Source organism: Lycium barbarum, chromosome 11, assembly GCF_019175385.1.
Source record: "Lycium barbarum isolate Lr01 chromosome 11, ASM1917538v2, whole genome shotgun sequence".
Classification (NCBI taxonomy): Eukaryota; Viridiplantae; Streptophyta; class Magnoliopsida; order Solanales; family Solanaceae; genus Lycium; species Lycium barbarum.
The window spans coordinates 120,585,535-120,597,553 of record NC_083347.1 but is presented as its reverse complement, the minus strand read 5'-3'; the positions used below and the strand labels follow the sequence as shown (position 1 = coordinate 120,597,553).

The window sequence follows — 12,019 nt, the reverse complement described above, 5'->3', positions numbered from 1 at the left end:
CCAAAAGTTTTATCTTTTTATTCAGATTCCAAACTGCAGTTGGATGAGCTTGCGTACATTGATGGCCCCAAATCCAAATAAAGAAGAGAGTTTGTGATATATAAGCTAACTATCAGCATAAAACAAATCAATTTATAATGTATCCCTGCAATCAGAGGCGGATTCAGAATTTGGAAGTTGCAGGTGCCACTTTTTTATATATGCAATACCTACCAATAGCCACAAAAATCGAATAAGAAGGATGGGTCCGTTAAGTTAATTTTGAGTTGATTCGATTAGGTCTCTTAGGTCTTTTCTTCGTAAACAAATAAGTTTTGTTTATTCAGTTTTTTTCCACACGTGATTTAAAAATTAAAATCTAGTGTAGAAGAAAATGGCAAAAACAAGAAAGAAACACCCATAACTCTTGAAAAAGCGCATCCAATTAGGTAATTTGCTAATAATGTAACTTAATCTTTACATATTCTTTGTTTGATTACATTAATTTACCTTCAATATTTTTGAGTTAGTTTTTCCTTCTCAATAATCAAGTTTAATGACAATTCTTTGCAAAATAAAAGCTTCAAATTTTCAACCTATGAGAATCAACCCAAAATGTTTAGTAAACAAACCCTTTGATCTTGTAAAAGTCAATAAATTACTGCTCAAATTATACTCCAATATAAATCATTATTGCGTCATCAGAAAAAGAAAAAACTTTATATTAAATAAAATCAAATTCAAATTACTTATGAAGTAAGCTTTAATTATATAAAAAAAAAAATGGTTGGTGTAGATAAATTTAAAACAAAAAAATGATGATGAAGAAGGACGAGAGAGAATATATTTTTTTTAGCAACAATGCAGGGGAAAAAGAAGGATAAAGAGGAAAAGAAACGACCTCGGACGCCTCGAGAGATAAAGAACTTAAGCGGCTCACGCAAACCAGTGGCACCCGAGCTGGTTTGCTTATTGAGAGTGCCATTTTTCTACTATTATATAAGAGTGGCCGGACCGTCGTCCTCTCACTCTTCTATAATAGTTATTAAAAAATAAAAAAATAATGAAAGTGGAGTTCACGTTAAGAAGTAAGAGACAACTGCAAAAAAAAAATTAAGGTGGGGTACACATGAAGAAGTAAAAGACAATTGTAAAAAACAAATGATATTTAAATAATGATAATAAGTCCCGAAAGTGGTATAGAAGAGTGGGTTGGATTGTCGTCCATCCACTCTTCTATAATAATTAATTTTAAAAAAATAAAGTTGGGGTCCACGTGAAGAAGTGGAGACAATTGCAAAAAAAAATAAAATAATGAGGTGGGGTTCACGTGATGAAGTGCGAGACAATTGCAACAAAAAAAAGGACATTTAAATAATGATAATAAGTCTAGAAAATGGTAAAGGTACGCTTAGAGAAAATTTAAGAAGAGAAATTCGGAAAAAAAGAAATACCGATTTTAAATTGAACACAAAGACAGCTAAAGAAGTCATAAAACCAAAGGATTTAAAACTTATACCTTTGGGTAAGGATAAAAATGCACTAATTTTAGACACATACGTCTCATACGAATAATGAGGAATAACATCAAGAAGACGAAAAAAAATAGGACATTTAAATAATGATAATAAGTTCAGAAAATGGTAAAGGTACGCTTAGAGAAAATTTAAAGAAGAGAAATTCGGGAAAAAAAATAACGATTTAAATTGAACACTAAAACCGCTAAAGAAGTCATAAAACCAAAAGATTTAAAACTTATACCTTTGGGTAAGGATAAAAATGCACTAATTTTAGACACATACGTCTCATACGAATAGTGAGGAATAACATCAAGAAGATGAAAAAAAATAGGACATTTAAATAATGATAATAAGTTCAGAAAATGGTAAAGGTACGCTCAGAGAAAATTTAAAGAAGAGAAATTCGGGAAAAAAAATAACGATTTAAATTGAACACAAAAACCGCTAAAGAAGTCATAAAACCAAAAGATTTAAAACTTATCCCTTTGGGTAAGGATAAAAATGCACTAATTTTAGACACATACATCTCACACAAATAATGAGGAATAACATCAAGAATACGAAATATAAACGATCAAGAAACGTATAGACATATTTTCTTAAAATGATGAAGTTGGTTTAAACTTAAAAATTTAAGACTACAACAGATGCTAACGCATGAAAGCACTTTTCAGTGTTGTTGAGTAGAAAGAGATGATGGCATGAAACTCGGTAGGAGAAGGTGTATTTCAAATCTTTCGATTGGAGAACCAAACCAGGAAAGTCCTATATGGAAGAAGCGGACTAAGTAAAATAATTTATTGATATTTTCAATTAATTGAATTATAATACTTTCTATAAAAAAAAAGTCATTTAAATAATGATAATAAGTTCAGAAAATGGTAAAGATACGCTTAGAGAAAATTAAAGAAGAGAAATTCAGGAAAAACATAACGATTTAAATTGAACACAAAAACCGCTAAAGAACTCATAAAACCAAAAGATTTAAAACTTATACCTTTGAGTAAGAATAAAAATGCACTAATTTTAGACACATACGTCTCGCACAAATAATGAGGAATAACATCAAGAAGACGAAAAAAATAGGACATTTAGATAATGATAATAAGTCCAGAAAATGATAAAGGTATGCTTAGAGAAAATTTAAAGAAGAGAAATTCAGGAAAAAAAATAATGATTTAAATTGAACACAAAAACCACTAAAGAAGTCATAAAACCAAAAGATTTAAAACTTATGCCTTGGGTAAGGATAAAAATGCACTAATTTTAGACACATATGTCTCACACAAATAACGAGGAAAAACATCAAGAAGACGAAATATAAACGGTCAAGAAACGCATACACATATTTTCTTAAAATGATGAAGTTGGTCTGTACTTAAAAATTTAAGACTACAGCAGATGCTAACGCATGAAAGCGTTTTTCAGTGTTATTGAGTAGAAAGAGATGATGACATGAAACTCGGTAAGAGAATGTGTATTTCAAATCTTTTGATTGGAGAACCAAACCAAGAAGGTCATATGTAGAAGATGCAGACTAAGTAAAATAATTTATTGATATTTTCAATTAATTGAATTATAATACTTTCTATAAAATAAAATAAAATACATTTAACTAATGATAATAAGTTCAGAAAATGGTAAAGGTACGCTTAGAGAAAATTTAAAGAAGAGAAATTCTAGGAAAAAAAAAATAACGATTTAAATTGAACACAAAAACCGCTAAAGAAGTCATAAGATTTAAAACTTATACCTTTGGATAAGGATAAAAATGCACTAATTTTAGACACACACGTCTCACACAAATAATGAGGAATAACATCAAGAAGATGAAATATAAACGGTCAAGAAACGTATACACATATTTTCTTAAAATGATGAAGTTGGTCTATACTTAAAAATTTAAGACTACAACAGATGCTAACGCATGAAAGCACTTTTCAGTGTTGTTGAGTAGAAAGAGATGATGGCATGAAACTCGGTAGGAGAATGTGTATTTCAAATCTTTCGATTGGAGAACCAAACCAGGAAAGTCCTATATGGAAGAAGCGGACTAAGTAAAATAATTTATTGATATTTTCAATTAATTGAATTATAATACTTTCTATAATAAAAATTCCATAATTATATTACTAAAATGTACTCTCTCTGTCCTAATTTATGTGACATAGTTTGACTAGGCACGAAGTTTAAAAAAGAAAGGAAAGATCTTTAAAACTTGTGGTTTAAAACAAGTCATAGATATTTGTGTGGATTTAAATCATTTCATTAAAGGTAAAAGGGGAAGTTTCAAGTTAAATGATTTCTAAACATAAAAATATATCATTTTTTTAGACAGATTAAAAAGAAAAGCGTGGTACTATTTTTTGTGTTGGACCCATGCTAGCCGGGCTTTCATCATCTAGTAATCAATATATACGTTTCTACACGGATATTTGCACACATACTATTAATTTTTGGCCAAATTTGGGGGTGACGTGGCATCCCTACCTCATAAGGTAGATCCGCCCCTGTCCGCAGTTCACATTAATATTACATTCTTATATACAAAATTTGCAATAATTGACACTAGATATAAAACAAACATGCCCATTGACTAATAAATCAAATAATTGTAAACTTAATAAAAGAAAGCTACATTTGCATATGAAGAACAATTACAAGATTACTTTCAAACTTGTAATGGTTCTAACTCTCCATCAAATGCAAGCTAAAAGTTGGTGTTTGTATCTTATAATTCCAAGTTGCTTACACAACTGATCGACCCACCCAAGTATAACTGTACAATATTCTTTACAAGATTAATCTCTAAAATATTGGACAGTTATATACAATCCCTTATAATATACTATTGGTCTGATAATCCCTTGTTACTAGATCCATCAAATGAACAAATTCCATTCACTTGAGGAATTGCGTATGGACCTTGTAATAATCCTTTAGCTATTATTTTGTATGCTGCCTCTGTCAAGTGTACACCATCCCAACTAACATACGAAGATGGGTTATCACAAACATTTGATGATGGTGAGCCACATTTTGCATTTGAGTCGTAATTGTATGGACCACCTCCTCCACAGCATGCTACAATAGAGCTTGTAAAACCTATACCATCATTAAAAAAAAAATGAGATCATTGAACTACCAATTAATTAATTTTATTTTCATTAAGTGTGGAAACAATGATCATGTTAATTTTTTATATACTGACAGTACAAAAATAAAAATTATATTATCTGGTCACCTAAAAGCTAACTACAGGTAACCAGTCACGATAAGTGAAACATGAAAAATATATAAGACATGCATGTATCTTCTGCGACAGGTTAAAATCACTTTAAAACAACAAGAATTAGTGACGGATAAGTCGCTAAACAACAAATATACGTTGCTAATCCAATTTAACGACGAATTAGCGACAGATTAAGGACAAATTTTATAGCTAATTCCTTTTTTTTTTTGTAGTGTGTTGTTAGCAGTGACATGGCTAGGAATTTCAATAAGTGGATTCAAATTGAACCTCTTTTGATAGTGTAAAAATAATTTACACCGTCAGAGTATATAAGTCAAATCTATAATGATATGATGATGTAATATATTAAACATCTTAACTTACCAAAATTTTTAGGAGATTTGTAGATTTGCATGGCTGCATTGTAGTAATCAGCATAGATAATATTGGCATGAGGATGAATCTCACGAAGTCGATGAATTTCTTCTTGAAGTAGTTGGTTATGATATTCAGCAAAATCATTTAACCAATTAATGCAACCAGTTGAAGCATCATAGTCATTTTTATTTGAGTCTTTAAAAGTAGTTAGATAAGAAGATGAACATCCAATTGGTAGATTTCCAGGTACTATCAATGTTTGTGCTCCGAGTTCAATTAGTTCCTGCATCATAATCAAACAAATCTTACTTATTAGAATTAAAAAAAATGTTTAAGTAACGCTACAAAAAATCGAATTATCTATCACTAAACGACAAAAATCCGTCACTAATCCTACTTAGCTATGAATTAACAATCACTATTAAAAAAAGTAGAAAGTAGCTATAAAATTGATCGCTAATCTATAGCTTCTTGAATCTTTTGATAATCCGTCACTAAACATAAGTTTTGTTAAATAAATTAGCAACAAATTTTTGTTATTTAGCAACATAAGTTATCCATCGTTAATTTCTATTTCTTTTTATTTGTAGTAATTAAATAGATTATCAAATATCTTATTCAGCTACTAACTATTTAAAGATGATTAGCAAAAAAAGGCCGTCGCTAATTCTTGATTTTTTTTTAGTGTAGTATATGAATTGATGAAAATAATTAATAATTGATACTTACATTAATGGCTAGGCCAATGGCTGAAATAACTGCAGGCACATATGACTGAATTTCTTCTCCTGATTTTCCTTGAGAAAATGGATGATTATAATCATTGCCTCCAATTTCCCCCATTAGAACTAGTGAGCTGCCAAGAAATTCTCTGCAACCTGATTATATTTTAAATTGTTAGAATAACATTCCAGAAACAAAATCAAACATTTCTCAACTCAATTTGTTCACAATTTTAAAAAAAGTTATCACCTTAATTAACCCTCGCTCTTATCATTTATTTTAGAAAAATAACATCCATTTTCCTACTGAGTTTTGAAATAATTTAAGTCATCTTGTGTCATCTTATATTGCTATGATAAAAAATAACAATGTTAGTATGTTAATGCATGTTTATGTGGAGATAGTTTTTAAAATATTTGTACAAGGAGGTGGATTAATATTTGTGGGGGTGTGATTGAGGATATTATAAATTAGTATGTAACAGTTTGTAAGTTTTCTATCTTCCAAAAACATATAATCCAAAACATATATTTTGCGGTGTTTCGAAAATAGTACCAAGCTGTTTTATTCAAAAACATTTTAACATGGTTGCCCCACTAGGCCATTATATATTTCTTTTGTTTCTTTAGTTCGTAACAAAGCATATTGCCCATCTTAATCACGTAAATTTCATAATAGGACTCAAATATATATATGATTATTCTTTCTGATTAAATTTGATTACTTTTTATTAGACGTTGGTGATGAAGGGAAGGCTTTATCCTAGACAAAAGTGCACTTGATCTTAAAGAGAATTTTGCAATTTCCACTATACTTTATTCGTCTTTTGCTTTATCATGGAATACATGACTTAGCAAGAAATCCAAGAAGATCTAATAGTATATATATATATATATAGACACAAGCACAGGAAATGTACCTAGAAGAAGAGTTTTTAGAACAGCAGGAGAACCTTTAGACAATGTCAAACCATCAGGAAAAAGAATGCCTATAGAAGAACCCATTATTCTTCAAGAAGGAGGTAATAAAGGTAAAATATTAAATATAGCAGCACATGATCCGCAAAGATGGAATTCAGTGATAGATCTTTGGAAAGGAATAGTAGTAGCAGACTATATAAAAATATATAGTGAAACAGACGCAGAAACAATGTATAAATATTTAGAAACATTTTTAGGAGAATCAGCCAAAGCTTTATGGGAATCTTATAAAGAAAATTTTCCAATGAAATTTCAACACTTAGTATCCATGGGAGCAAACCCATATAATTTTACTAATAAAATACATACTTTGATTACAGGGGAAGACCCAAATAGTGGATTATTAGTACTACAAAGAAATGCAGTAATAAAATTAGAACAACTAAGCATAAGTAGTTGGTTTATATATATATATATAATAGATCCCTAATTAATAAACTATTTCTTTAGGAACAAATCACCAAGTAATATGGCTTTGCTTGGCTTGTTTTAATCAAGGCTTTAATTATGCACATTGAAAATTAGATGTCACTTTTTACGTTATCGATCGGGTATATACTATTTATACCTATTCAGTAGGTTACTTATTATTTAACAAATTACTAATTATTAATATAATTATAATAATATACGTTTAATTATCTTATAAGTGATCTAATTGTGAAAATGTTTATATGTCGATGCATAAAATACGGCATCTATGACTGACGCAATCTATAGTGAAGAAGCTATGAATACACTCGAACTCAATATATAGATTTAATAAGCTTACACCTTGTATATATACTTAACAACTCATGAAATAAATATAGATAATTGATTTCAAACATAATATATTATTAGACGAAATGTCATAGAATTTCGAGTCCAAACACGTAAAGTTAAATTCTGAATCCGTCTCTGGATTAACTTGGCATAACTATAAAATGGACTTCACAACTATAAAATGGACTACTTCCACCACTCCAACCTAGCTTTGTATGACTAGATTTAATTTCTTTTGTCATTGACAAAGACTATTTGTCTTCAATTTTGTGGTTACTTCTAAATATGTGCAACCCCTTTCCTTAAAGCTTGAACTTACGGTTGGATCAACTTCTCAACTACTCCTTGTCAAGCCTATTCTTATAATAACTTCTTTTTCATTAAGTAATTGACCGGCTAGAAATATAGGGGTTGGTCCCACTCTTGAATTGGTGGCTGTGACGACTTTTTCATTTGTTTCAGAAAAAATAATATTATTTTCAATTTGGAAACAATTTAATTTAAGAACAATCTTATATAATCATACAAATATTATGACATATTTAAGATCACAAGTTTTAACAATTTTCTTACTATCTTATATATACTTAATAACGAAGTAAAGTTATATAAAAATTGTCAAACAACGTTAAACCCGGATAAAGAATGACTTTGGGTAATAATGTTCAATAAAATATTGTTAATTAGAGTAATTATGAAGTTACTTCTTTTTAATCAAATGAGTGCAGAGCAAGCAAAATTTTTTGCATATGGCTTATAATTGTGTTCTCCCTAACTTACGGTTTTATCAATCTCTTTTTTTTTTTCTTAGCTTGCCTAGAATTTCTTATCCTCGTATTTTTTACGTCCTTGTCTCGAAAATAACGTATCTTCTTCTATGGTTTGGTCCACTTTGGTGGTGGTTTGCCGAGAAAGATAAATCCATGATGTAGGGTATTTAAGGCCCCGTTTGATCATAGAAATATTTTCTATTTCAAAACATTATTTGATTATACACAGAGACGAAGCTAAAATTTTAATTTATGGGTTCTAAATCATAATTTTTTTTATTTACTTGCTTCTTAATATATATATATATATATATATATATATATATATATATATATATATATATATATATATATATATAGCATGAATTTTGTGATACAAATAAAGAGTTTGAGCCAAGCTACTGGATTTCCGAACTAGCTTTAAGGCTGGCTCCGCCCTTAATTATGATTTGACTTGATTTTGTGGTTAGTTTTTGAAGGTGAATTTTCAAGTTTGAAAAGCTGACAACTCTTTTCCACTCACAATTTTTTTTTTTTTTCTAGTGAATGCATATCTAGGCATATTCAAGCACAACTTCAACTTTCAAATATAATTTTTCAATTTTAACTTTCGAAAACCTTTTTTTTTTTCAAATTTCAACCAAATCTATATCGGGAACGCGTACTTACTTGCAGGAGACTTGCACAAAAATGGCAACATTTGTTTGAACCAGTCCAGTTCAGTTCCTAGTGAGACATTGGTGGCAGGGTTCTTAATTCCTCTTTTCTCTAAAAATGAAATATCTACAGCTGTTGCTCCAGCTACTGCAAAATTCACTCCTCTTATGGAATTTCTGCTACTTGACATGTTTTTCATAACACCAGCATATGGTGGAATAAGTGGGAATCCCATACCCTCAGCTGCAAAATTATCACATAAAATAATTAGAACAAAGTTTAAGCAATAAAACAGGGAAATACATCCCATAACATAATTATATAGTCAGCGGCGAATTCAGTATTTGAATATGACGGGTACGACATTGAAAAGTTTTTAGCACTGAATTCATTGTAGCTTTAAACATGTTGATTCAATATCTAATATTTGTCGAAATTTTGTGATTCTTCACGTATATATTTACGTTTGGTGTCAAAAATGCTGGTTCAGATTCAGTATTTGAACTTGATGGGTTCGACCTTTAAAGTTTTTAACACGAACCTCATACTAATAACTTTTGAAATTATGAATTCAGCTAAAATTTGTTGAAATATTGTAAATTTCAACGTACATGTTTATGCTCCATGTCAAAAACACTGATTAAGTAGACATAAGGTTGAATAATTCCGTATAGCTCAAAAGCTATATCCACCACTATACACTTTTCTACTTGAAAAAATATTTGCATTATCACGTCACTTGAAAGATAAAAGTCTAGAATGTTAATATATCACACGTACCAATGAAATCAATAACGAGTCGGCCATCGGAAAACCGACCAGTAGGATGATGAAAGAAGGTTTCACCATAAGGAAGCACTGAAGAAGCAACTTGATTATTGGATTTTGAGAGTCGAATTAAGTTTCCGGTATCGGTTAACGAATCGCCAAAGCTAATTATCGAGTCATAGCATCCAAGAGCATGTCCAAATGATGCAATTAACAAAAGAATTATACAAATAAAACAATTAGAAGAAGGCATTGAAAATGTATTTTTTTTCTCTTTCTGAGAAAAGTTTGAATGTTTGGTTTTTGTGTTTTTGGCTATTGGATATGATAGAGGGTTCAAAAATATTTGAAGTCCTCTGAGGAGTTTAATGAAGTTGGAGTGAATATATAGAAGCTTTTGTTGACCTACCAACCCCTCAAATGTCCAATTTGCAAGAGAGCCTACGAGGAAATACCCCAATGCGTTCACCAGACGTTATTTATAACAACTAGTTATATCAAACGTTACTTAGTTATTCATTAAATTTGTTGAGATGGATTAAAGGTACACATTGCAATTAATTAAAGGTTAGATTTGTCAAATAATTGCAATTAATTAAATTAGTCAAATATCACAAGAAAATTAGAATATATTGATGTTTGAAGGACTAAAAGTGCTGATTTATCTTTCCAAAAAAGAAGAAGGAAGATTTGCACTTTTAATCCCTCAAATGTCAACAAATTTGATTTGGTCATTGTGATATTTGACTAAGCAAAGTTGTCCTTCAATTGATTACAGTTAAGTGAAGGTTAAATTTGTTTACATATGTACACTTTTGATCCATCCACTTGTGAATCTTTATATAACAAATTACAGTCTCTTATACTATATGACTACTGAATGTACGGATAATGTAGTTCTAAAAGTAATCTAAATAATGTGCGCAACACGTTTCATATATAAAAAGACTAGGAATCAAAAGTCTACTTCATCTCGTAACAATTTAAAAAAAAAAAAATGAACAGTGACTAGCTAACTTCCTGATACAATAAAACCCATTATATTGCTTTGTACTTAGCCATTGTTATGAATTAATCAAATATTATAACACTTTTCAGATACTATATATAGTTTAAAATACGGAAAAGGGTCGATCTACCCCTGAACTATCAGAAAAGGGTTAAATACACTCCTCATTATACTTCGGGTCCAAATATACCCTTCCCGTTATACTTTAGGTTCAAATATACCCCTTTATTATACTTTGGGTCCAAATATACCCCTCGTCCGTTAAAATTGTCCATGGTAGACATGAAATATGACGTGACACTGACAACTCGGTGAGGTGGACACCACATGGCATGCCACCTCACCACCCCAACCTATTTACCCCTCCCTTTCCTTTCTTCTTCCACCACTACCATCTCCTCCCCTCCACAACTTTTGCCACAATTAGCACCACCACACCACCATCTTCGGATTGGAATTTCTGCCCTTTCAGATTCCTGATGGTGCCAACTAAGTGCGTGAAACTTGACGATGAAGAGAAAGAAGCAACCATGTTTTTTAAGCAATTGATTAGAAGAATGGAAAATCACACACTAAGAACCTAGATACAATTGTTTAGCTGCAACAGTGATATCATGATAGAGGGCAATTGCAAATGAATAACTGTTCTCTTCAGATAGCAGCAAAATGTTTATTACATGTAGTTGGACAGGAAAATTATACCTATTTACTGGCTGAAGAGCTTCAAAGCTGGATACATGCCTTAGGTTAGATGCAAAAGAAGAGAAAATACTTCATAAAATCACCCCATAAAATACTAGTGCTTGAGACCAATCAATTTCAGCAATTGTGTTGTGTCAGTGTTCAAATCAGCCAATATACTTCTAAAGTGAACACGACCCTAGAACATTGAGATCAAAGGAAAGAAATAAAAAATCTCAGTTCTTTTAACGTGATAACGCATAATCAAGGGAACCTCTAGTTATGTGGTGTGGTGGTGCTAATTGTGGCAAAGGTTATGGAGGGGAGGAGATGGTAGTGGTGGAAGAAGAAGGAGAAGAGATGGGTAAATGGGTTGGCGTGGTGAGGTGGCATGCCATGTGATATCCACCTCACCGAGTTGTCAGTGCCACGTCATATCTCATGTCTACCAAGGACAATTTTAACGGAGGAGGAGTATATTTGGACCCAAAATATAATAGAGAGGTATAGTTGAACCCAAAATATAACGAAAACGATATATTTGGACCTAAAGTATA

General features: G+C 30.8%; 1 protein-coding gene across 1 annotated transcript; it reads right to left on the bottom strand.

The window, feature by feature from the left end:
* Positions 1–4,074: 4,074 nt before the first annotated feature.
* LOC132616622 (GDSL esterase/lipase At1g28590-like) lies at positions 4,075–10,198 on the bottom strand. The gene is made up of 5 exons (XM_060331165.1): positions 9,785–10,198; positions 9,017–9,247; positions 5,839–5,987; positions 5,116–5,392; positions 4,075–4,604 (listed from the first exon to the last, which is right to left on the bottom strand). The coding sequence occupies exons 1-5, from the start codon at positions 10,023–10,025 to the stop codon at positions 4,348–4,350; spliced, it is 1,155 nt and encodes a 384-aa protein (XP_060187148.1). The 5' UTR covers positions 10,026–10,198; the 3' UTR covers positions 4,075–4,347.
* Positions 10,199–12,019: the final 1,821 nt, after the last annotated feature.